General features: G+C 41.4%; 1 protein-coding gene across 2 annotated transcripts in view; it reads left to right on the top strand.

Annotated features, from left to right (window-relative positions):
• The window catches only part of UNC5D (unc-5 netrin receptor D), a 541,726-nt gene that overhangs the window by 438,975 nt on the left and 74,900 nt on the right, over positions 1-27,851 (top strand). Inside the window, exons 5-8 of one of the 2 annotated variants that reach the window (XM_045879822.2) lie at positions 1,538-1,718; positions 2,700-2,867; positions 4,615-4,779; positions 22,774-22,806. In XM_045879822.2, the coding sequence (XP_045735778.1) occupies positions 1,538-1,718; positions 2,700-2,867; positions 4,615-4,779; positions 22,774-22,806 (547 nt within the window). The remainder of the gene's footprint in view (positions 1-1,537; positions 1,719-2,699; positions 2,868-4,614; positions 4,780-22,773; positions 22,807-27,851) is intronic. The other variant, XM_054508603.2, reaches the window with a different exon arrangement.

The following is a 27,851-nucleotide window of genomic DNA, read 5'->3' as shown; positions in this document are numbered from 1 at the left end:
TCACTTGCTTATTGGTAAATTAGGATTCCTTAGATTTAAACAGGAGTGAGGCATCTCATTCCAAAGCCAGCTTTCAATCATCTGTGCTAATGGTGGGCAGGGTAAGAGGAAAAATCCCCCAATGCATTTGCTACTGTGTGGTGTCTCTTTGGTGTAGTCACTGCTATTGCTTTTTGTGTTACATTATGGTTTTGATGTGCCTGTTAAATTTCTGTGTATAATATACTTTGATACCTAGAGCTAAATGGTTATTGTCAAATGAGATGCATCTAGCACTACCAAGATGGCACTAGAGAGTGGAGATGTTGTTTAGATACAGAAGCAGAGGACACAATGGGAAGGCAGGCAGTTCAGGGGTGAAATTGGCCTGCTTTGTAAAATAGGGGCACTAAGGGTGCTGCACTCCATCTGGGGGGAAGGTGAGGATCTAGGAGCAGAAGGTTCCATCTCTGTCTTCTCCAGGTATCCAAGGAAAGTGACGTTTGGACCAAGGGTAGAATCAGAGCAGAACTGGAAAGAGGAAAATAGGTTCTCTGGGAGCAAACTAGAGAAAATAAATCGGAGATGGGACTAGCCTGTGCCCAGAGAATGTTGGAAGTCCGCTCCTCCAGAGGAGAAGCTGGGCCTTAAATGTGCCGGGCATCTAACCCAGCCTAAATGTCTGTTGGATCATTGAAGGAGTTACATCATTGATCACCAGAGAAATGTATCTCCAAGACTAGAGAACACTGAGATTTGGATTTTACTCCCTATGATTGCCCAAATCTGTATTATATTGGCTTTTATACATTACCACACCTTTTTAAAAAAAATTTAAATATTTATTTTAGAGAGAGAGTGTGAGCAGGGGGAGAGGTGGCGGGGGAAGGGAGGGAGCAGACTACCCCACTGAGCACAGAGCCCCGAGGCAGGGCTCAGTTCCAGGACCCTGTGAGCTTGACCTGAGCTGAAACCAAGAGTTGGATGCTTAACCAACTGAGCCACCCAGGCGCCCCCTCCCACCTTTCTTAAAATGTGTTTAAATGCAAACATTGACCTGAAACCTTGTCTGACAATATAAATATCCTCTCAGCACAAAATTCTGCATATATGTGTTGACTTTCTGAGCTCCATATTAGACTTGTTGTGGAAACAGTCATCATCATCAGAGTTGCAATAAAATGAAATATAACAAAATGACCTAACTGTAGTCCCCTCTTTTCTCTCTTCCACCGCCTTTTTAAAAAATGGGTCAAAGTCAGTACATATTTGTGTTCTTTTCCTGCCTCCAGTTTATTAACTCGAGTGAACATTATTCATTTCCCGGATATGCCAAATTGGCTAAATAAAAGGGATGGGATATGGAAAAATCATTCAATTCATTTCCTGAATATGCCAAATTGGCTAAATAAAAGGGATGGGATATGGAAAAATCATTGCTGTTACTCTATATGTTAGGAATGTCTCTCTCCCCCACACCAGAACTGCTCACCTAGCAATTCCAGAAAAGAGTTCTTTTTCTTTTTAATGACCAGTAGACGTTCCTGTCTTCTTATAGGTGGAATGGCTGAAAAATGAGGAGCCCATTGACTCTGAGCAAGACGAGAACATTGACACCAGGGCTGACCACAACCTCATCATCCGCCAGGCACGGCTCTCGGACTCAGGCAATTATACCTGCATGGCAGCCAACATCGTGGCCAAGAGGAGGAGCCTGTCAGCCACAGTGGTGGTTTATGGTAAGACCAGCCCAAAGGCCAGGAATGGATAGGGAGGACGGAAAGTGGAGAAGTAGAGGGATGCATGTTACATTACAACTTTCGTTGTTTAGAGCTGAAAGGACTTTAGGGATCATTCACTACTGTGCTCTCTCCTGCCTCTCCCATTTGGTAGAGGGAGAATACATGCCTATTACCACTGATGTGTTTGCTCTTCCCTCCAGTACCGGACTTCCGTGAGATAGGGACGTTTCCGGTCCCTCTTTTAAAAAGAATTTTAAAAGTCGTTCATTTTCTCCCATTGTGTTAATATTCAAAAAGAAGCAAAGTGGGCACCTTCTGCCTCCCACCCTCCCAAATCCAACATCCACCCCCATCCTCCCCAGACCTGCTCTGGGCACTTCCTCTCCTGGCATAAGAAATCCACCAGAATCGAGCCCCGCATCGGGCCCCTTGCTTAGCGAGGAGCCTGCTTCTCCCTCTGCCTGCCACTCCCCCAGCTTGTACTCTCCCTCTCTCTGGCAAATTAAAAAAAAAAAAAAAAAATCCACCAGAAACAAACATTACTATTTTCTGAATATCTCAGGTATCCTGTAGAAGAACTTCCCGGCTATTTAAGTAAAGGCCTCCCCTTCCGCAGCAAAAGAGCCCTGGGATTTATTGTTGAAGCACTTAAAGTAAGAGAAATTCAAATGCTGATATTTTCTTCCTGTACTCTGGATTTTCAAGCGCTTTAGAGATGTGTTGATGACTTCTTCCTGTTTTTCATAATTTCCCAGAGAGGAAATTCTCTGGGTCCCTATCCTATCAGATGAGTAGACTGAGGGACAGAGGCAAGGGGAGCCCCACTGTTGCCTCATAATGGAGCAGCCAGTGTGGGTCCGCAGGGTGTCTTGGTCCCTAGATGCCGAACTCGACACCCGGCATAGTGGCTTGCACATAGTAGGCAATCAGTAAAAACCTCTCTCCTTTCTTTCTCCCCTCCCCACTTCTCTCTCTCAGTGAATGGAGGCTGGTCTTCCTGGACAGAGTGGTCAGCCTGCAATGTTCGCTGTGGTAGAGGATGGCAGAAACGTTCCCGGACCTGCACCAACCCAGCTCCTCTCAATGGTGGGGCCTTTTGTGAGGGAATGTCAGTGCAGAAAATAACCTGCACTTCTCTTTGTCCTGGTGAGATATGTATAGATTCCCTTTTCCCTTCTGACCCACCAACACTAGTAAGCTGGTGGGAAGCACTGAATAGAACCTTCCTTCCCAAAGGTATTCTCTCCCATCTTCTCACAATGCAGGCTTTGTCCAAAATGCTAGTGTGGACCTCACTAGGGTGGCAAGAACCTGGGTGAGATACCTCCTTTTGGGAGTAAATATATATATTCAATATTTACATGATCCTGGACACTCACCATCAACAAGCCAAAGGCTTTGAAGTATTTCTGTATTACCCGGGTCTGGTTGGGCTAAACCCTCCCTTCTCTCCTTGGGTTCTCCCATCTGGTGGCACTTACTTGAACAATAACAGGGATGGAGTTGTCCGTGAGCACAAAGCAGGTAGCAAAAATTTGACCCTTTTCCATCCAATCAACTCACCTTCTCAGCTTTGTATTTATTTCCAATACAATGGGCAGAGATGATACAGTATCACAGTGGTTTCTATTTTACATGTGGTCTGTGTTTGCCTTCCTTTCTGAATAGAGGCTTTGTTGACCAAATATGGCTCTTATAAGCTCTTTTTGGTTCATCTCTTACTGGCTCTAACCCAATTTCTACAATGAGGAATAGATGAGATGGAAGGTGACTTTCTTTATGGAAAGCATATCCTCCCACTGAGAAATAAATGGATCCTGGGTCTCACATGCATTATAAAACATTAACTCCAAGGACACTGGACTCGAGCCTCGGGTCTTTAAAATTTCAGATCTAGTTCTGCTCAGAGCTAAGCTGAGCCTCCCACCAGCAGCTTATTCTTGGAGTTTCATTTTAAACTCATATTTGGTAAACATTTATTGAGTGCTTACTATGTGCAAGATATTTGTATACATGTAATGTCATTTAACTCTGTGTTGTGAGTTTTATTAGCCCCCAGTTGACAGAAACAGTAAACTAAGGCTAAGGTATTGCCCAGGAGCCAATATGTGAACACAACCAAGACAAGTTGTCGGACATTTTGCTTCAAGTTCAGTATTTTTTATGTTACCCTCTTCTTGACTAATTGCTCTAGATTAAAAATTGCACGATCTATCTTAACCCACATAAGCGTGGTTGGACTATTCCTAGGAGGTAATGGGACAATTGCCTCCAACAGCTCCCATAATCTCTAGGGTCAATTTTTAGTGGAATTAAAATCAGTTTGTTCATTTCTACATAGAGCAGCAATCTATGACCCACGAAATTCTATTTATGTAAGCCCTGGTATCTTGGGGTTTGACTGACCTGTTTTACTTTAATACTATCAATATATATAGGTTTAACTTCTTATTGTTTAGGGCTTTTCGGGCTTAAAGATAGTTCATTCTGCTCTCTGTTCTAAACTGTCAACCCCCAAGGAACTGGTGATTACCCCCACATACTTTATCCATCTAAGTTGCACCTGGGCATACATGACTGGGAAAGAATGGGTAATGACATTATTAGCCACCCCAAGGGCACCGATCATGCGAATGCTTGCCTAAATTCAGTAACTGGTCTCCTCCTGAAATAGCCAGAGAATTACACCACTCCTTCTGTTAGCCTCTGTCTTTAGGAAAGAAACCATGGAGAGAAGATAAACAGAATTTTTTTTTTTTTTTTTTTTTTTTTTTTTGTGGTAGTGGTGATTTCTTTAAAATCCAGCTATAAGAACAACAGTAGTCCTGGGGGGAGTCTCCTGACATCTGCCTGCTTCATTCTTTAATGGTTGTTCCTTTTGTTTCCCTTGAAGTGGATGGGAGCTGGGAAGCGTGGAGCGAATGGTCAGTCTGCAGTCCGGAGTGCGAGCATTTGCGGATTCGGGAGTGCACGGCCCCACCCCCAAGGAACGGGGGCAAGTTCTGTGAAGGGCTAAGCCAGGAATCTGAAAACTGTACAGATGGTCTCTGCATTCTAGGTAACACCTTCTGTTTCACATTTTCAGTGTTTGTCCACACATGAAAAGAAACATCGTGACCATTCATTCACTTGAACACGGTAGCGGAAAGCGAAATCGTTCTCCAAGAGCAAAAAGAAAATGAGTGGAAGAGTAGAAAAGTAGTCAGATACATTTTTAGTAGCGATGGGGTCATTTTAAATATTGTATCACTGTAACTTCCATAAAGGTGCATACTTAACTAATCTAACCAATAACGTTTTAAGAGAGCTGATTTAAGAAAGTGGTTAATATTGCTTTTTAGCTTAGCAGTTCTTTTCTTTTACTAGCCCCCATTTTCAAGTTTGGTGACATTCTGTTACTGATCATCATGTGCTTTTATTTCTGCCAAGAATTTCACAGCACTATAAAGCATTTATTATTCTATGCATATAATAAAATACAAAATTTATAAAATATATATAAACAATGAATCATGAAACACTACATCAAAAACTAATGATGTAATGTATGGTGATTAACATAATTAAAAAAAGATAAAGTAAAAAATATATATGTATATATTTTACTATACTTATATTTTAATAATTTCTAGAGACCATGGCTCTGTGACAAGGGACATGTGTTGTGACTGTCACCTTACAAATGGGGGAGAAAATGACGCTTGAGGAGATGGGTGGTTTTGTATCAAAATACAATGTTCAGTTCAAAACTCCCAAGCCTCTGCTTTACTCCTGAGGTTATACTATTACCATCTCCAGGTGACAGTCTGCCTGGGTAAGAAAGTATGGGAAGATCAAAGCATCACATAGACAGGTTTTAATTTGGTGCTGTCCCTTACTAGCTTTGTGACCTGGACAGGTCACCTAACTGCTTAATTCCTTTGACTATGTAAGTACAAAAACTTGGTTATTGGCAAGACTAAATGATAAAAGAATATAAGTGAGTATTTCAGGCCACAGAGTAGGTGCTCAGTAAATACTTAATCCCTTCTTCACTTGCCTACTCAGATGAGCTAAGGTGTATTGATTTTGCTTAGATCCTTAAGAAACAGGAGATTCAGGGCACACTTATTCTCTAGAACTAAGTAGCCTTCCTGGAAAATAGCCAGCAAAAAATAATATAGCTCAACAGTTTGTCATCTTTTCAGGAATATGTGTCACTTTTTATTTGGGAAAATGACAGTATGAAGGGAATGTCTAAGTTGGATTTACTTTTCTGCATCAGTATGTTTGGGTAGCCTTCAGAGCAAGGATATTCAAACATGCTGTTGTTTTCACAATAAATCCAGATGCTTAAAACATTAGTTAAAATGATTGATACTTTGAAATGACCACTTATTGATGCCCATAGTGCCTTTGTTTTCTCAATCCAAGTACTGAAGGCCCCACACATGTCAGATTCACCCTCTCTAGTACTCCAACCATTGGCCTTCCTCCGAATGCCTTCTCTCTTCCAAAATGTAAGGAAACTTAAAACTCAGTAGCAAGAAGTTTAAGGAAATGTATTTTTGACCACCCTTGACTACCACCATATTTTCTGAAATAGACCTTTGAGGTCTATTTTTTTTTTTTTTTAACACAGAGCCATATATTTTGATACAGTTAGGACTGTGAATCTCGGCTGTCTTCTAAAGAACCACTGACAATATAAATCTTTGGCTACTGGCTGAATTTTAGATGATCATAGTAATAACCCTCTCTATCAACCATCGATGAGACTTGCACCTGGGGGAAATCTGTGGCTAAAACTTAGTCTTAGAGGCACTGCTGGAAGCAGACAGACAATGGTTAGCCCTTAAGGGAAGAAAGAATGGTCAAACATGCGCATATTATTTATTCACGCTTGTATTGTGGTACATAGGCATTTGTCATTTGAGTAAGAGTTCTCTTTAGGGCTGAAAGGAATTACCAGTCCTGAAAGTGTACTGGTCAGCCTAGACCTCAAGTCTCCAATCTGAGAACTGTATTAAGGGGTGTGTGTGTGTTTTATATTATATATTATATATATATATATATACATATATATATATATATATATGTGTGTGTGTGTGTGTGTATATATATATATATATACACACACACACACATATATATACACATACATACCTTAATATGTATATATATACACATACATATATATACACACACATATATATACACATACACATACCTTTATATATGTACCTTATTAAATTATATATATAATTATATATAAATTATAAGGAAATTTCTCATGTGATTATAAAAGCCAGCAAGTCCAAAATCTTTAGAGGCAAATGTCTCACTTCAAAGACAGGCAGAAGAATTCTCTTACTCAGGGGATGGTTATGCCTTAAACTATGCTTGGAAGAGGCCCACCCACATCATCGAGGGCAGTCTGCTTTTCTCAGTCTGCCAATTTAAATGTTGGCCTCATCTGAAAACACTCTCACAGCATGATTTTCAACCCAATACTTGGGCAGCTGATGGCACAGTCAGGTTGACCCATAGATTTAATCACCACAGATGCGTACGTACTTGTGAAGTTCCAAAGCTTCGTTCTTTCCCTAGAGCAGGGCAGGGCCATAATCCAGGCGGTTGCTTGAAGCTGTTCATTCATTTACTGAATGACCCTCTCTGTGGACATTGGCCATTAATGGTTTTAGTCACACGTGTGTAATTTAGGGGGTTTTCAGTTTCTGTTTTCCTGTAGTGGAAATAAAATCTATAGGGAGACAAGGAAGCTTGGAATATGTTTGGCACTGGAGCTAAGATCTCTGTGAAATCCCTGCATGAGTTTAAAATGCTGTGTGAGACTTTCCCCTCTATTCATTCCTCTCTTGTCTACTGAAGCATGGTTTTCTAGTGTCTTTTAGCCTCCATTTTATGCATATTGAGATGTCAGTCAGATATGATCAGAGACTTGAAAAGCTTAGTCATCGCAGCCATCAAGGGAAAAAGAGTGAAGCATCTGAAATCATAGAGGTGAATAAGATCTATTTTTACATCAGTAGGCAAAGGGTGTGTTTATAAGAGCCCAACACCAGAACATATTCTGCCTTTTTAGACAGAGTGGCTACCATCTCTGCAGGAAGCAATGAAAGCAGTCTAATTAAATGATGCCAACATCACCACATGTGTCACTGGTTGGTAGTCTGCCAGAGTGCTCTTGGTAAAACTAGCTGTTTCAGCAATGAAGGCCGGGTTTGATTAAAATAGCACTGGGCAACAGCTTTGTGGAGCAGGAGCTTTGTGAAGGATCTAGGTCATATTACAGTTGGGGAATCTCCTTCATTCTAAATTTTTCCTTTCATGCCGAACATGACCCTAAAGCAATTCCTCAGTTCCCGACATCTCTTGGAGAACAATGGCACTGCTTGACTCTTGGATGACCTACAATTCTTAGATTTTATTTAGCTTCCAACAGAGTACCTGGATTTCCTTGGTTGTCCCTGAGGGCTGCGTTTCTCCTAGAGATGGAGCTGCCAGCTCTGAATGATCGCTTTAATATTTGGGTGCGAGTGTTGCTTGGTCAGGTGTGACTGGCGCACAGAACCTTAGTGCTATGCTATCTGAGATGGCCACACCTAAATGCTCTCCACCAGAAAATAAATGCCCCAAGACTGGTGAGAGTAAGATCAGGCAATCTTTGCCAAAAACAGTCCAAGGATCCAAATTACAAGCTAAACTAAACATCCAGTGCTTTTGTGGTAGCACATTTCTCTTCCAGAAAGATAATTCTGTGGTATGATTGTCAAGAAACTTTTCTAAGCTTAGCCACCAGCATCGGGTGGTTTTCTGACCAGTGCCTTTCTACTTGCTGGCCCTAGCGACTTCTGTGCTCTGAGGATCGCAGCCAGAGGTCAGTAACAGGTGCATGCCGCACTGATGGGAACAGAAGGGTGAAATTTGTGGGGTGTTTAGCTCGAACCCGATGAATAAGAGAAGCCTGTTCCCTCTCCCTCTGTTCTAGCAGATAGAAAACTAAGGGCTGTGGCTTGAGAAGATTAAATCAGTCTGCTTCAGAGGAGATTAGTACCTAGATGTGTAATGAGACTGAAGCCAGAGAAATGCCACAGGGGTCTGAAAGAGAGAGGAAATCTAAGACTGAGCTACCTGATAGCTAATCCGTCCTTCTTGTCAAGATGTGAGATAGGTCAGTTCAACATTGACAGTTCAGAAACCAAAATAGCAGTTGAATGCTGGTTTAGTTTCATTTCTGATGGGTATATTGATAAGAAAAGTTTGAATAGACAGTTTGGAAACAAAATCAAGGGTAAAGACATCTATACAATAGCAGGTTCAAATAAACATCCCCAAACTACATCTAATAATCTAACTACATTGTCTTATTGAATGATCTACTAAAATGACCTAAAGGAAAAACCTGAAAAGGTGAGCCTGTAATCACATCAAAGTAAAGGCTGCCTTGGTAAGCATTTTCTCTTGGACCAGTCTGAGCTTCATTGTTATCCATTACAGTAATTACCTGGGTCCCTTCCCTGTCTTTCCCAGGGCATGGCAGAATTTTCATTCTGGGTTAGCTCAGTGCATCTAAAACAACTCTTTGCGAGTGGTTTATAGAATGCCTACTTTTTGTATACAAAGGGTGGGTTTCCCTTTACCAAAACAAAACCCAGTCTTTCCTTTCCCCAGACAAAAGAGTCCAGAATACCTACTTGACTCATTCCCAAACTTTGTGTTGGATAAGTTCATACTTCAGAACCAGCTGCACTGCACAATTGCTTCGTTATAGCATAAACTCTATATAACAAAAGGAAAATGGCACCAGCAGGTTAACATGCCAGCACAGTGCATTCTTCAGTTGTCATGAAGTGTAGTACTGCTTGATAATTCTCCCAAGTAGTTTTAATATTAAAAACCCATTTCCATCCCACTTACAGTACATAGTATGTTCTCCTTTTTACACAAAGATTTTTCCTAGAAATACCCAACAGCTGCCTTTCTGTATAACAGTTGATTAATTCAGAGTTGCCTTCATGTATATTGCATAGCAGAAGTGGATATAATATTGCAGACCCATAGGAGTAATAAGAATGTAGATTTGGACACATATGGTGTCATTAGCAGCTTAGCAACAATCTCTCCCCCATGCCCCAGTAAACACTTTCCCATTATGGGACCCAATAAGAAAGCCTGTGAATAACAAGCTTTAATGAGACAGAGTGGAGTGGCTCATGACTAAAGTTTCCATTGTGCTTAATTAAAAAAGAAAATAAAGCAGAGATATCTCAATACTCATGTGTTTTAGTGAAAGCAGTTTTTTAATTCTTCAAGGCTAGAACTGTCATTTTTGTGTTGTGTCCTGAGTGGGATGGAGCATAAAGAGGATAAAGAATAAACGATATTCAATAAATTACCATAAAATCTCTCCCCTGTGTTATCCATCCATTATAGACTTCTCTACTTTTAGCCTTGTTAATAAAAAGATAAAGACATCTGATCGTTTTTCTAGCATAATCCTCCTTCCAAGTAAGGATTGGCTTTCATCCATTGGTCTGTGATGGATGTGTGTTTCGTAAGTCATTAAAAATCTATGGCCCTTCTTATTAACTGGCTCTAAAACAGTTAAGATGCCTTTCCCCATCTAGGGCATTTTTCTTCTGTCACCACCTTCTCTTTACTTCCTCATAGACATGTGTGCTGCATATACATAGTCAAGACTGAGGAACCTAGGGAAGAATTTCTCTCTCAACTAATTGAAAGGCAGTTATTGTGCCTGTCTCTCTCTTCCATCCTCCTTTTCCTATTCCACGCCCTGCCCACATACTTCAATGTGTGCTTTTATACTATGCTTCCATTCTTTTGGTGAAATTGGACAAAGTACTGCACATGCTGCAGAAACACGATCTCTGAAAGATTGTTTATCTCAGGCACATCTTGTTAACTTTGTTCATTTTATGAGCAGAATTGAAATAAAACACCTCCACTGTAAATAGGAAGGACTTTAAAATTAAATTTGGGCAGCTGGAGAGCAGGATACATTACCTCCAGATCATATTACTTAGATTGGAAAAAAAAAAGAAAAACCCAAGAAAAGTAAACAGATCCCCATGACAGTGTGAACAAGACAGCCCATTAGAAAACTTACAAACATTTCTTAAGGAAGTGAAATATCAGCCACAGAACCAGAGAGTTGGTGGGAACGCACACCGTAACAAAGTAAATAGAAATTTTTGTAGATGCCATACCCAAGAAGAACAAGGAAGGCATCAGCACTGACCTGGGACTGATTGTCAGAAGGTACAGAAGCTGAGCTTATGGGGGCCAGCCCGGGATGGTAGATCTGGCATTCAGAGCAATGGTTGAATAGCCTTCAAAGGTTCTCTGTGATTCTGAGTTGAAAGTGGTTAGTCTCTTTTTCAAAGATTGGAAATGGGCCTGAACCTTGGATTGAAAGAAATGAATGAACCAAGCCTACAAGATTTGAACATTTATCCCATAGATGAAGAGCAAGTTGAAGAATCAGGGCTCTGGGGTCAGACTGCTTGAGTTTGAATTATAATTACAGTCCTATGAGCAAGTTTAATTTCTCTGAGCCTAAATTTACTCCTCTATAAAAGTTCTAATAGTGTCGAGGCACCTGGGTGGCTCAGTTGATTAGGTGTCCAATTTTGGCTCAGGTTATGCTCGTGGGGTTGGGAGATTGAGCCTTGTATTGGGCTCCATGCTAAGTGAGGAGCATGCTTTTCCCTCTCCCCCGGCTGGTGTGCTCATTCGCTCTCTCTCAAATAAAATCTTTAAAAATATATATTAAGTAAAAGTTCTAATAGTGCCTATTAGAAAGGGTTCTTTTTGAGGACGAGATGAGCTAATCCCTGTAAGGCATTTAGCACCCACAGAAAGTGCTCCATTTGTGTAAATAATTATCATGTGTGTGTATTCTAGTGAAGGATTCCTGTGGCAGAAAAACTGTGTTTTCCTTGTTCTGCTAAATATTGACACTGTGACACTTTAGATATTTTCTTAAAACATTTCCTATTATATCTGATGAATATAGTATATCTAATGAAATAAAATGGACTTGTCATTAAAATCTATGAAATACAAATTGTGTTCTTTATACCAGCCAGTTCTAATTAATAGATGTTGGAAAATAGAGTTTAGGAATCATAATGATTTTTTTTTAAGATTTATTTGAGAGCGAGAGATACAGAACATGTGAGCTAGGGGAGGGGCAGAGGGAGAAGGAGAGGGAGAATCTCAAGCAGACTCCCTGCTGAGCGTGGAGCCTATTGCAGCGCTCCATCCCAGGACCCTGAGATCATGACCTGAGCTGAAATCAAGAGTCGGGTGCTCCGCCGACTGAGCCACCCAGGGGCCCTGGAATCATGACTCTTAAACTTTGTGTTAAACCAGAGATTGAGTATCTTTTTTCAGAACTTTCTAAGTAGCTGAACAAAGGGTTCTTGATCTTCCAGTCTTCCTTTGCAGGTGGGATTTGGTCCTGAGGAGGAGACAGGTGATTAATGAGGTCTAAACCAGTTCTAAAATTCTATGATTCTCACCACTAATTCAAAATCACTCAAGGGGAAGGCTGCAGAGGGAGCCCCAGGTAAGAAAGTCAGTCCTCACAATACCAACTGGAGGATTATATAGGTTTCCTTCATGTTATAAAATACACATGTTCTGACCACCTCATCAGAAAATCAATTTGTATAAAGCAAGTCCTAATTTTTCCAACACAAATTCAAAAATTCTTTTTCTCTGGAAAAAAAATCCAGCATACACACTATGAGACTGTATATACAGATTCCAGAATTACCCATCTGTTGCCAGCCATTCTGAATTTTTTTTGTTTTTTTTACACGTCTGGTACTTCCCCTATTCTACATTTCCACACCTCAAAATTAGCAATTTTGCCATATTTTTCCATATTAAAAAAGAATGCTTCATAGGTTTGGTTGTAACTATGGATATCCAAAATCCTTTTTGGAAGTTTCCAAAAATTAGGCTTTCTGGCCTATAAAACAAACTCTTTCCATTTCATTAGTTGTGTGAAGCCAGATTCTACATTTGCAGTATATCTAATCAGGATTCAACAGTACACAACCCTGGGTAAGAAATATTAGTCTAGACTAGAGGAAGATTTAATGCTTGAGATCATAGAGTGGTCCAACTATAAAAGAAATGGCAAGAACCCAATCAAGGAAGTGATTTAAAACGGAGTAGAGAATTCAGTGCCTTCTGGGGTGTACTAACTAAGTGAATTAATAGAGAGGAAACCTCTTTGTGTTGATCCTACCTTTTCTTCTTAAATTACACATGCATGTGTGTCTTCAAGATCATGGAGAAAGGTGGTACCTAAAATGAAGATATTAACATCAGCAGCAGACATCCTCATCACCCTGACCATCCCCTTTCTCCAGCGAAGTGTCAGTATTACAGTAAGAAAAGACCTGGCTTTGCGTACATGTGTTTGGCAGAAGACAGTGTGAGTGTTCAGTGGAGTGGAAAATTGCCATGATCATTGAGAAAGAGATCACGGGGTAGTGAAAAGGGCTCAGAATCAGGAAGCAGGAGTCCTGTGTCTTCATTCAGTTGTTTTGTTAACTAACACGTGACCTTGAGCCTATCTCTCCGGATTTGGTGCCTTTCGTCTGTATCTATTAAAAACAGCAGGTTGGGCAAGAGGATTTCTAGGTTTCATTCCTAGATAAAAACATGAAATTGTTATAATTTTATATCTGAAATGTAGCTTACATATATATATACATATATATGTATGTATGTATGTATATGTATGTATGTAGATTTCACAGGTAATTTTCAATAATTTATGGTTAATATATATGCATATAAAATATGAAAATAATATCACAGACATGTCTGTGCTTTCAGATACTTGTTTTCTAGCCAGTTTTGAGGAGAAATTTTAATTCATTTGTACCTAAAATTAACCATTTGGATGATTATTAAACAGCATGAAGGGGGACAACTTTTAGATATGGAACAAAGGTAAAACCATAACATTCTCGCCTAGGAAATGAATCTTCAAATCAGGCCTCTAGCTTTCCATTTCAATCCCTTCACTGAAAAGCCGCAATATCCTAGGAATTCGTACAGACCATAGGGAATTTATGGACCCTGATGTATTCAACAAAAACTTGTAAAAGTATTCAACAAATACTTACCAAGTACCTACTATATTCCATTTACTGTTATAGGGACTGGGAATAGGTGGAAAACACAGATATAGACTCTGTGTGCAAGTAGCTCAGTCTATAATGGTAGGTACATGTATGACTAGCATAGGGACCAATGAAGCTTAAAAAAATGTACAAGTTGGGATGCCTGGGTGGTTCAGTTGGTTAAGCGTCTGCCTTCGGCTCAGGACATGACCCCAGAGTTCTGGGATGGAGCCCTGCATTGGGCTCCCTGTTCAGTGGGGAGTCTGCTTCTCCCTCTCCAGCTTTCCCCGCTTGTGCTCACTCGCTCTCTGTCAAAATAAATAAAATCTTTAAAAAAAAAAAATGGTACAAGTCAAGGGTTCTTCACAATTTCTCTTTAAGCAATTTTTTTTTTTAAGGTGGGACTGATAAACTATGTCTATCAATTGCTAAGTGTTTTCTTAGCAATTGGTAAATAGTCATTAAATAACCACCCTCCTGAATCTCACCATCCCCATCCATTTCCTACCCAGACCTCGCTACAGCAACAAAAGGGACAACTCTGGACACAGCAGGAAGCCACACGACTCTATGTCAAGGCCGGCACTTACATTGTAGAAGGTTTTTACATTTTTATTTTTTTATCACGTTCAGTTAGCCAGAATATAGTACATCATTAGTTTCTGATGTAATGTTCAATGATTCATTAGTTGCATATAACACCCAGTGCTCATCACAACACGTGCCCTCCTTAATACCCATCACCCGGTTACCCCCACCCCCAAGCCTCCTCTGCTCTGAAACCCTCAGTTTGTTTCCCGGAGTCCAGAGTCTCTCATGGTTTGTCTCCCTTTCTGATTTCTTCCCATTCAGTTTTCCCTCCCTTCCCCTGTGGTCCTCTGAGCTATTCCTTATGTTCCACATATGAATGAAACCATATGATAATTGTCTTTCTCTGCTTGACTTACTTCATTTAGCATAATCCCCTCCAGTTCCATCCATGTCGATTCAAATGGTGGGTATTCATCCTTTCTGATGGCTGAGTAATATTCCATTGTATATATGAACCACATCTTCTTTATCCATTCATCTGTTGAACAACAGGACATCTCAGTTCCTTCCACAGTTTGGCTATTGTGGACATTGCTGCTATGAACATTGGGGTGCATGTGTCCCTTCTTTTCATTACATCTGTATCTTTGGGGTAAATACCTAGTAGTGCAATTGCTGGGTCGTAGGGCAGCTGTATTTTTAATGTATTGAGGAAGGTTTTTAAATTTTTAAAGACTTTGGATATCACTCCTGCCTTAGGTAAAGAAAGTAATCATCAGGACCTTAACCAATAAATTATTTCCTTAAACTTATATAAATCTGAACAGTGTTTAGTTTAGAATGTGTGTGTATTCCTATTGTGGTTGAAAGGGAAGAAATCAAAGCAAATTAATTTACTGAATAGAAAAAAAAAGGATTTTAATAGACATCTTCCTTGGAGCAGAGATAGAAACATTACATTTTATTACTTTGAGACCAATTTCTGATAGTCTTTGTGAACCCATGCTTAAAAGTGTTTGCAGCAACCCAAGAGCATATTTTACTGTTTACCTATAACAAAAAATTAACACAGAGAATCAGTGGGAATGGATAGAACTTCATAACAAAGATGGTATGGATTCTAGAAATTCAAATGATTTAGCTCAAAAATGAAATATGCAAATGCTCCTTGTGAACATGGTCATTATGGACACCGACTTGTCTGAGTTCAGAAAATGCAAAGGGCATTTCTATAGAGAGACCTCAGTTTTGAAAGGTGGGGGAAGATGCCATATCCTAATGCACACTACTCATGTGCTTTGACCAAGGGGCAATTCTGGAAGATCACTGTCAAGAGAAGTGACACCCATAAGCTCTCAGTTGTGGTACCTGCCTGACCTCCCCTAATGTTAGGGATCTTGAACAATTCATAAGTAGAAGACATCCCTAGAGCTGTTTTTCATTTACTAATAATGTATTTCAGACCTCAGCTTTTATCCAGGTGGGTGTTTTTGCCATTCAGTCCCAGAATGTCACTAATTGCTCAAATATCTCTGACCAGCTGGGAAACCCTGGGAGGAATCGCTAAAAACCTCCTATTCTCTGCACTTGTCTTCCATGGATGTGCTCAGAGGGCATTTTCAAAGGAGTAGATCTTGGAATAGTCTGTACAGGCTGGGAAGGGGCAAGGGTAGAAGGAGTGGGTGAAGAAGCAAGAATTGAACCAACCCAGTAACGTACGTGTGTTGAAAATCTGGTCTCTAAAGAGTAACTTCTGAACACCATCTTTGAAATGAACAAAAAGCAAAATACAGTGAGGAAATTAAAAACTCAAAAGCGTGGAAACCAGAGATGGGCTCTGTTTTATGCTCTTTTGGTTTTTCTGTGGTTTTGATCATTGGAAGAGTTGGAGGAATACATGGCCGGTGGTGTATCTGTGTGTGTTCTACTGCCTATAGGAACTTTCAGTGCTGAGAGGAGAATAGAACAGAATCCCCACTTGTCATCTTCAGGGTCTGCCTGACATATTCAATCGCGATGGGTTTGCCAATGCAAAGCAGGCCTTGTGTTTATCTAATTATCTGCCAGAGCTAATATAAGGCAGATCGGCCAGGCCCTGCGATTTCCTGCAGCCTTGGCTAGCATTCAGAGAGCATAACACTGGTCCTTAATTATTTCTAGTCATGGGGCCGGGGGGGGAGGGGCGAAAGCATGAATAAATGAAACACATTGGTAATCAATAACGTCAACTTCTTTTCTACCAATCAGTAAATAATCAAGCAAATAGCTTTTAATTTCATTTTTCCTCTGTTTTTCTTGCTGTGATTCTCTGGTTGCAGTGCCAGTTATTCATGAGCTAATCATTTAAATATGACTTATATGTTAGGGACCCATAACTGACAGAGATTAAAAAGTCTAAAATAAATCAAATGAACAGTTCCAAAGTATACATTTGGAAAAAAAAAAAAATCCACATTGTACTTTTTTAAAGTAAGCCCTACGCCCAATGTGGGGCTCGAACTCACGTGCCAAGATCAAGTCTCATGCTCTACAGACTGAGCCAGCCAGGCACTCCCACATTGTATTGTAGCAACTATAAGTAAGATAAACTGTCCAGAGAGGTGTGACCTCCCTGTAAGTGAAGTAATCACCAAAAAAGATCAAGAAGGCATCAGAAATTGATCTGTGCCTTGGAAACAGGACATTTTTATATAGGAGGGAGAAGGGCCTCCCAAGGAGAGGTAATAGCACTGAGGTGAGCCTGGAGAGCTCAGGGATTGATCAGACTAGAGCTTGGATTGGTGCTGAAGTGCTACAGAAACTGAGTTACTGGTGGGACTAGTTCGTAGAAGACTGGAAAGGCAGGCAGAGCAGTTGGCCATGACTCGCAGGCAATGTGGAATCATGGTAGACTCCTGGGGGCTGATGCTAGAGAATTATTCCAGGGAATACAAAAATAGCTAGAGAATCAGTGAGAAAGAAGACTTGACGGTTCCACTGACTTCAGAAATCAGCTCTTAAATATTTTAAGATGATGAAGAATGTGGACAGTCAGAATAAAACAGTCAACATGTATCTTTTGGGGGGGAGCTGGTGAAAAGGGTTTCAAAGCATAGGATCTATGAAGGAAATAATAAAGATGGTCTTTGGAGATGAAAAAATGGGATATGACTGGTTTAGTGAAATTAGAGAATGGTAGTAATCATTAACTATAATGACATATGTGAATTGCTGCCTGGAGGAGAGTCCGGGCTCACTGTCCTGGTGGGTATTCAGTCACATTGAGTGGGCTCTGTGCCCGATTCTCAAAAATAGTGACATAGACTCTGATATCGAACATACCTGTGTAGTCTTTAAAAGGCAGAGGAGCTGATTTCAGATAATCAGCGCCAGGTTTTGAGAAGCAGTCTCTTGCCCACTCCGTGGGTTGGAGTTGAACTCATCTGTCTCCACGTGCCATTTCTCCTCAGGCCTGCTCTCTTTACATCCCTAGGATAGGGGCTAGGATACACGTAGCTGGCCACACTTGTTTCCTAGCAGAGAAAGGATAAGGCTGGCTGTGGGTGGGAAGGTAGGGGTGCAGCTATAAATAGCTCCTAAGAACAATGGATACCATGGAAATGCTTGGGGAGCATCTCCTATAACAGAGGAAGCAAGAAAAGTAAAATGGCAAAGAAATGAATCACTACCAAAAATAAAAAGATTGTCCTCTCTTTCCCTTTTCCTTAATCATTTCTTATATATAAATATGTATACCTCTATACACACACATACCACAGACAAAAGCAGATTGCAAAAAAATATACAAAAGACAATTCCATGTCTTTGTAGGTAAAAATGATCAATTACTATCAATCTTATGTAGTTTCCTACAAATATATATGTATAAACATATATGCGTGCGCATAGTTTTATATATACATATACGGCGGGGGAGACTAGGCTGTGTATATATAACTTAACATTAATGATGGTTATCTCTTGGTGTGGAATTATGGGGTTTTTTTCTTTGTACTTACATATATTTTTTTATTTTGGAACAGTAACTGTGTACTGACTGTGTAAATAATAAAAAGGATTCTTAAAGAAAACATGACAATTTAAAATATACTTTTGCATATAACACCAGGTGTTATATGCAACTGATGAATTACTGAACTCTACATATGAAACTAATGATGTTCTCTATATGTTGGCTAATTGAATCTAAATTAGAAAAAAACCAAACACATACTTTTGCATTTTTAACTTGTAAATAGACATAATCATTATAAGACTGAGTTGTAATGACATCAGTTTCCATTTACCCAGAAGGTGCCTCTCGGTGTCTAAGTTAGACCCCAGGAAAACTTGTGATGTTCCCAAACTACAGCTCAGCTGCCACTAGCTCAAAATTATATTTTTTTCTGCCTGCAGGATATAGGAGGGCTCCTTCTGAGTCCATCTGAAGCCACCCCGAAGCTTCTCAGGGAAGCAAGACTAGCTGAAGTTGAGTACACAGGGCCCCAGATTTGTTGGCAGGAAGGAGTGGTACACTCGGTAATCACAAAAACACAGACCCCAGTTAGTCAGGAGGTCTTGGACAGGGGCCCAAGCATGGGTATTTGCTTAAAAAGCTCCCCAGGTGATTCTAACGTGCAGCCAACATTAAGAACCATGGCCCTAATGGATTAATTTCCTAGGGGGCTATTTGAACATGGCCATGGAGAGAGGTAAAATGAAAGCAGAGAGGATTTGGTTGACCAAGGCCAAGTGGATGCATGGCCCAGGGCCTGTGAGAATGATTTTGCAAACAGAATAAAAGAATATGGAGTGTAGGATGGGCAGTTCTTCCAAAAGATAGTGAGGTCCGTGGGTAGACCTCTCCCTCTCTCAAGTTCATGGTAGAACAATCTTTGATATTTCAAACTGGGAAAAGGTTTAGTGGTGACAGTTTGCTGTCAAGATACTGGTATCTCACAAAATCCAGCAGGACCCAATTCTGATGGTGATGCGAGGGGACTGAAGTTCTCTTGGGCCCCTGAGGCTTCTAGCCTTTTCTGTTCGAGGATGCACACTGATACACCAGACCCTAGCATGACAAATCTTACAGTAGAGCAGTGGCCGTTCGAATAATTTCTTACTCTGCTTTAGGAAATCATTCCACATGGATTTCTGTGGAAGCCCTCTGCTTGTTACTCCACAGATTTATAGTGGGTGAAAGTTAGGCAGCCCACAGGGGTCTGCTGGTCCTTGTCCTTCTTTTTTCCTATGAAACTGAAGTTTTGACTTGTGCTCAGTTTCCTAAAGCAGAAGCTAGGACTGGACACAAGTTTCTTAACTCCCTTCAAGAATCCCTGAAATCCACTACAATTTCTGATTTGGAGTTGTGACTTGTCTCAGGCCATGGCACAAGGGGTCCTGTTTTTACTCCGAGTGATTGACAATGATGATCTTAATTCATAACATGTTGAGTTACGTATCAGCTACCATTTATTGATACTGAACATGTGCCAGCCCTGAGCTATTGGCTTTATATTTATCATGTTTAATCTCAGCACCGATGCTCAAGGATGTTACTGTTTCCATTTTACTGTGGAGAACACTGAGATCACACAAATAGAATGAAGACCATTCAAAATGGAAAGCCTGTTCTAACCGTGACAGTCTGCATAATTTCCACGATGCCACTGCAAGTCACGATGACCCCAGAGCTGGGTCAGAGAGGGAAATGCCCCACTCTTCTGCCTGTGTGCCCTTGTGGCCCGACTTTGTCTCATGACCAGTTAAGCCCTGGCTTTTCCACCCCATTCACTCTTTCTTCCTGTAGAGCTGCAGCCGATCACCTGAGTGTTTTAACAGCCTGACTGTATTTGGTTTATTTTCTGAGGAGTGGTTCTATATCTCACCTGTTTTTAATGGAGTTTCATTTTGCTACCCAGCATAATCTTCATTCCTGTGGTTTGGGAGGAAGAAAATGCTGTTAAGCTCAGCTAGAGTCCTAAACAGATGTTCTGCATGTCTCTGTGTGTAGCGTTAGCAATGCGTCACTTCCAGACGTCTTGGCCTGGCCTGCCAGCATCCTGTGCCCATGCCAAATGCTTTCCGATAGCAGGCAATAAGCAACAACTGAAGTCAGGTTAAAACCACCAGAGTCGTTGGATTCTAACTCTGGAGTGCATTAGCATCTGGACTTTGGGAGGTGGCACCTGCTGTCAGGCAAACTAGCTGCCCTCGATTCGTGCAGGAAGGGAGATGCAACTGTTGTCTGTTTTAAGGAACCTGCCGGTGTAAAAATCTGAACATGATCCTATCTGCTTGAGCAAATTATTATCAGTAAAAATCTGAATATGATCCTATCTGCTTGAGCAAATTATTATCAAATTATTATCAGTAAAAATCTGAATATGATCCTATCTGCTGGAGCAAATTATTATCTTTTACGAAGATTTTTCACTTTAAAGAGAGATTGGTCAGGAATTATCCCTTGCCAGTTAATCTTTCTCCTTATGATGAGAAAAAAACAAAATGGTGGTCCCTTTGCAAGCGTGTGACTTACAACTTTTGAAAACTACTTCCGTAACAAATCAGATGGCAGAGCACACGAGAGCTGTCTTCAGTGAAGCACACCGCAAGGGTTTTCTGTCATAATCAGTATTAAGGGCAGGAGTGGGTTAGGGTAATACAAATCTGGTGAAGGATTCAGAATATATCTGTGTCTCTCTGCCTGGGAGGGGTTATGTGGCAGTCAAATAATGTTTATGAAGTTCTCCAATATGCAGTGGGCGAGATTTGATGCCGTTAAAAACGTAATCCAAAATGACAGTGTCTCACCCCGCTTGGCTCGCCTTCAGGCAAGTGGAGGAAAGGGACTGTGTAAGGTGACCTTTCAAGGTCCCCCTACCATCATGTGATTCTGTGAATAATAAGGAACAGCCTCAGAGCTTACAGTCTGACCGTGTTCCATCGAAGTCCTCAGAAGAGCACTGAGAAGAGGGAGGTCACGCCATGCAAATCTTCTGGAATCTTTTTTTTTTTTTTTTTAGATTTATTTATTTATTTGAGAGAGCGAGAAAGAGAGAGAGAGAGTACATGAGAGGGGGGAGGGTTAGAGGGAGAAGCAGGCTCCCCGCCGAGCAGGGAGCCTGATGCGGGACTCGATCCAGGGACTCCAGGATCATGACCCGAGCCGAAGGCAGTCGCTTAACCAACTGAGCCACCCAGGTGCCCCAAATCTTCTGGAATCTTGATGCGGTGACTAAAGCACCTTTTTCTCAGGTTTCTGTGTCGTGGTGGAGTTGTGTTGGCCTGGGATGGCTGGAGAATGGGGACTGGGAAGTAGACGGTCTGTAATCTAAGACAAAGTTAGCCATGGGCACCAAGTCTCAAAGTGATTTACAAGGTTCTGTAGTGATGGCAGACAGGGCAGGACAGGGTGGCTGGAGGGCAGTGGGGATAAATGATAAAAAAGGTCTACACCGGGCGCCTGGGTGGCTCAGATGGTTAAGCGTCTGCCTTCGGCTCAGGTCATGATCCCAGGGTCCTAGGATCGAGTCCCGCATCGGGCTCCCTGCTCCTTGGGAGCCTGCTTCTCCCTCTGCCTCTCTCTCTCTCTCTGTCTCTCATGAATAAATAAATAAAATCTTTAAAAAAAAAAAAAAAAAAAAAAAGGTCTACACCTAAGCCTGACCCCTGAATGGGTTTTCTCTGTCCACTTCATCTGCCTGCTGAACTGCCCAGTACCCCGATTACAGAGAGATGGTACACATTGTCAGATTTCAGAGCGATATGAAACAAACTGTGCCATTCAGAGAGATGGTACACAGTGAAACAGATCAGAGGGATAGGAAACAAACAAACCTCCAACAAGCTCCCAATACTGCACCCATCCTCAACAAGGATGAGCAAACGGCATAGCCTGGAACTTTTTCATCCAGGCTGTGATAACTACTAAACCAATGTAGGATCCGTTTAAATAGGTATTCACCAGCTCATTTTTTCCATCATCACATATAGTGAAATAGCATCCCTTACCTGAGCAGTCTTCTGACTGTATAAGAACTAGGGACTCGCTGCGAGCTCACCGCTCTCATCATGCTGATAAGAATCTAGCAAATGCAACAGAGAGAAACTCTAGTAAGCCTGAGGGAAAAGAAAAAATAAAATAATAAATAAATAAAAGGAATGAAACAACCATCCCAGGAAAATATTGCACAAGAGAAAAACACGAAATTAGAATGAAAAGGAAAAACACGGACAACATAATCCATATCGTCTGCAAAAATAGAGAAAATGTTTCATTTATAGAGGTGGACATACAGCGATATAGGAAATCTATCTGCTCCATGCAAATTTATTAAATGAAACTTTCTTTTTCTCTTTCTTTCTTTTAGATAAAAAACCTCTTCATGAAATAAAACCCCAAAGTAAGTTATTTTTCCTCTTGTGAATATAATTTATTCTCATATTTGCTGCCTTACTGTTGTATTTGTTTAGGAGCCAAACAGAATTGAAGTTTGTGCAAAAGACCCGGGGCTTTCAGGGCTTCTCCTCATTGGGTTTGGAGTCACATATCGGAGGCTGGAATCGAAAGGAAATAGGCACAGTCCTTCCCTCCGTCAGAGTAAAAGCAAATCTCTCGTCTTGACGCTGACTGCCTATAAGTCCATTTCTCTGCAAATGTCATCTAGGGTTCTTATTGCCGAGATTTATGGCATTAAAATTAACAAATATTTGTCAGTACAAGCTTTCAGAAGAGGAGCCTGGGGCAAGACCCTGACTACAAGCCTCTCCACCTGAGAGGAGGAGGAGGGGCTGGGCACCTGAGATGCAAACCGTGAAATCCATGGCAACCGGGTAGATCAGAAACCAATATTCCCCAGTGAAATCATCAGGAACTGAAAAGTTTGGTGTCAGTGCTGGCTTGAGTTCTCCATCCACAGGCTGGCCTCCTGGGGAGGCCTTTGCATTATGTCCACCACACACAGCCAGCAGATTTGGGGAAAGCCGTGCAGCGTGAATGGTTGGCAGCTTGCCATTTGACCCTATGGTTTTCAGCCTTGGCTGAACTTTAGAACCACCTGGAGGCCTTTTCAAAACCCTAGTTCTCAGGCTATATCCTTGGACCAATGGGATCAGAATTGGGGTGGATGAGAATCCCTGCTTTTTGTTTGTGTAGGATTTAAAAATTTTAATGCATATTTCAATATATATGATTTTTTCCTTGAAGTATAGTTGATAGACAATATTATATGCACAGTGATTCGACTTTTGTGTGCATTAGGAAATGACTGCTATGATGTCAGTTACCTTCTATCACCATACATAGTTATTACAGTATTATTATTATTATTATTTTTTTTTAATTTGAGAGAGAGAGAATGAGAGAGAGAGAGCACAAGAGGGAAGAGGGCAGAGGGAGAAGCAGACCCCCTGCTGAGCAGGGAGCCCGATGTGGGACTCGATCCCGGGACTCCAGGATCATGACCCGAGCTGAAGGCAGTTGCTTAACCAACTGAGCCACCCAGGCGCCCAGTTATTACAGTATTATTGACTATATTCCCTTATGCTGTACTTTAAATCCTGGGACTTGTTTTATAACTGGAAGTTTGTACCTCTTAATCCACTTCACCTATTTCACCATCCCCCCACCCCTCTGGCAACCACCCCCTTGTCCTCTGTATTTATGAATCTGTTTCTGTTTTGTTTGCTCATTTGTTTTGATTTTTAGATTCCACAAAGAAGGGTAGGAATGCCTATTTATTAAAAGATCCTCAGATTCCAATGTGCAGCTTGGGCTGAGAGTAACTGTCTTAGGAAAGTATTTCTCAAAAAGTGGATCAGCAACCATGTGCATTAGAATCTTGGGGTGTGGTGGAAGGTTGTAAAATACATCCCACCTCAGAATAGAACGAATGAATCAGAACAAGGGAGGGGGAGGGTCCTCCTGGGAATCTACGTGTTCATATGTTCCTCAAATGATCCTGAAGCATTCAGGAGTATGTCAGGCATTCCAGGGAAATGTTGAGATAGAAGGGCATTAGCAACACAACTCTTAGCAACAGGAAAGTAGCGAGCTGCCCAGTTTGGTTTAGAAGCTTGTAGAAGATGTCCCTGGCCAGTATCTCCCATTTTAATATAAAGTGAATGACTTTTGATCTTTTAAATCCTAGGGTATTAAAATTCAAATAGCTTGGGAGAGCTAATAGCTTTTATGAGCTAACTTCTTTGAAGGAATTAAGACCCTGTGAGGATAGACAGAAATAGGTACCTTGGGACAGGGGTCAGGAGACATGAGAAAAAGATCCAGGAAAGCTGTTAGGTTCATACTGCGTTATGTTGCTCCAGGCAGACTTGGGAGATAACGGGGCCATTACTTGCAGCGTGGAAGAACTTGGCAGAACAACAAAAACAAACTTCCTTAACTTTTTTCCCCCTGAGGTCCTCTGCCTGTCAATGATTGGTACTTAAGGAAGTACCAAGGATTGGTACTTAAGATTAGTCCCCTGACATCCTGCTGGCTTGATTTTGAACTCAGGAAGGTTGAAGGTGGGGGAACCTGGTTGTGTATGTGTGGGTACATGTATGCTAAGGGAGGGAGGAAGAAAATCGGCTCAGTGAATATTTGGCTTGAGCCTGTGTCAAGAGCTCCGGGTTGACAGCTGGACCCCCAGCTGCCGCCTGGTGACAGAGCCATGCCCCCCACCGGGGGTCATGTTGGACACCCGCAAGATCATGGGTATCCATGTGGTGGCCACCGTAAGAGTTACTTAGGAATGTGTTTTTTAAAAATTAATTTCATGCTTAGTTTGTGAGTCCTGTGCCATTCTAATTTGGTTACATCTGTACTTCCAGCCATAAACCCCACAGTAGCTATTTCTAGTCCTCAGGGACTCCTGAATTAGTTTTTGCTTGGGGTTCTCGCTCGTGAACACCATGCTTAATTGCTGGATACTGCAACGGAATCGCTTAAACTGTTTTAATTTGTGACTTCCTAAAAATAAAACCTTAACAGAATCAATGTGATTGCAAAAGGCTCCCAGAGGAATCCAGTCGGGGTTCTGTAAGCTGCATGGTTAGGAGTGCATTTTACAAATTCAAGCTATGGTTGTTTGGTGAAAGAGGGGCTTAGTTTAAGATGACATGAATCATCACTGATGCAAAATCAAAGTCAATTATGAAGATAATTGAGAAACAACCTGTTCCCCTATATAGCTGTACACATGATCCTCCGCAAGGCCTGGTGGATAGAAGACATTACTCAGAGCTCACGAGCAGTGCTCTGTGAGCAGGCGAGCCGAAGAGCCGGCTTTGAGTTGCAGGGAGGTGTAAAGAGAAAGTGAGGTCTTAAGATATCTGTTGGCAAATCATAATGACAAACTGGGGAAAATATGTGCTCCGCATAGCTCATGAAAGCACTTATTGTAAATGAGATAATTTAATCAATTACGTTTCCTAATGTACTAAACCGAATGTTTCATTTTCTGCCTCTGCACATCTTAAATTATCTTCAGGTGCTTTATGAGATTTAATCATAGTTAATAGAAACTTCATTACCATCAAATGTGCTTTCAATAAATGTTGTGTAACAATGTCAGGAGGTGCAGTAAAATATAGTAGGTTCTGAATGGCAAACACGCACCCCCAGATTCAGACAGAAAAAAGGCTGCCTTCGGACAATGGGGCTCCTTGGAGGCTTGGGGCCGTGGCTTTCTGAAAGGCCATGGGTTCCTGAGGAGTGGCTCGCTCAGCACGTTCACCTTAGCAATGAGAAGGATTTCACTTTCCCCTAAAAAATAACCCAGAACCACATACACATGAACACATGCACACACACACAGCCTTCTCTCCATCTCCTTTCCACGTAGTTGTTTTGAACCTAGCACCAATGCCTGCTCAGCACAAATCCCATTAGCATGTCCAGAGTCGGCCACCTCCAGGACCTTCATCTCAACTTTTCCAAAAGTCAGTTTCTCCTTCTCTGCCCCTATTCTTCAGTCCTGCATTCCATCTTCTCTAGTTCAGTCAAAACCACACCATCAACTCACTTGTCCGTGGGTGTATCTTGGGCAGTCTCTGAGACCCCTCTTTTTCCTCTCTTGTTTCCTGCTCTGCTCGTTACTCAGTAGATCATTACAGTCTGACTGTTCTACCACCCAAACAGATCTTGAGTTCATCAACATCTCTCCATTTTCACTCTACCCATATCCATCCCTCCATTCACTCAACAGCTGTCTATTGAGTGCTTACCACGTGCTAGGCAGGGGTGGTGGGGAAGCGGCACTGGGCTGAACAGATGCAGTTTCTGCTTCCACAAAGCTTACCGTTTTAGTGAGTGGAGATGGAGGGATGCAAACAAACCAGAAAACCTATAGTGTTGATGTCATGAGAGAAATAAAGCAGGGTAAGGGGCTCAGCTGGGGTCGAAGGGAGTAGTTGCTTTTTTTGTATAAAGTGTTCGGAGCAGGTCTCTGTATTAAAATTACATTTAAGAAGAGACCTGAAAAACAAAGAAACACTCTGGATGTCTGGGAGAGAGTGTTCCAGACAGACGGAATACCAGATGAAAAGGCAGCGAAGTGGAGACTTGCTTGGAGTGTCTGTGGAAGAGCAAGGAGGCCAGGATACTTGCAGCAGAGTGGCAAAGGGAAGAGTCCTGATAGCTAAGATCAGAGAAGGTGGGATGAGAGGGGAAACTGCCAGACGTATCATTGCAATGACTTTGACCAAAGGGAAGCCATTGAGCATTAGTCATAGTGACATGGCCTAATATTTACAAGGATAAACTCTGCCTGCTGGGTTCAGTGTCCACATATAGGGGATCAAAGCGGAAGCAAGACCTGTTACAGTGATCTACTGTAACAGTGATCTGTTACAGTAATCTAGGCTGTTCCAGTATGGAGGCTCTTACAGTACCAAGGTTCAAGATGACTGTGACTTGGCATGGATAGACAACATTAGAAATTGTAAAATTGGGTCATATTTGGGTATCTTTGGAAGGCAGAGAGGATTTGCTGATGGGTTGGATATCGAGTGTGAGAGAAAGAAAGGTGTCAGGCATGATTTCAAAAGTCTGGCCATACAGCTAAAAGATGGAGTTGCCATTACTGATAATGGAGAAAATGTGGTCTAGCAAATCCAGAGGGAGAATCAAGAGTTCAGTGTTACTAGTGCTAACTCTGAGATACCTCTTAAACATCTAAATAGAGAGGTTGAGCAGGCAGTTGAATATATGAGTCTCGAGGTCAGAGGAGAGTCTTGGCTGGTGACATAAATCTGGGGCTTGTCAGTGTCCAGATGATATTTAAAGCCATTAGGTTGAAAGAGATCCCTGGCTAATGAGTATGCGTGGAGACAGAGAAGAAAGTGGAGGACTGAGCCCTACAGGGCATCAACATTTAGATGTAGAAGAGGTCAAAAGTCACTGCAGAGAAGACAGAAAAGTAATAGCAGGCAGAGTAAGAGAAAAAAC

Source organism: Mirounga angustirostris, unplaced genomic scaffold (assembly GCF_029215605.1).
Source record: "Mirounga angustirostris isolate CCGP_5_RB_7025 unplaced genomic scaffold, mMirAng1.0.hap1 SCAF_2, whole genome shotgun sequence".
Taxonomy (NCBI): domain Eukaryota; kingdom Metazoa; phylum Chordata; class Mammalia; order Carnivora; family Phocidae; genus Mirounga; species Mirounga angustirostris.
Note: the sequence above shows the minus strand (reverse complement) of the source record. Positions and strands in the feature narration are given on the sequence as shown.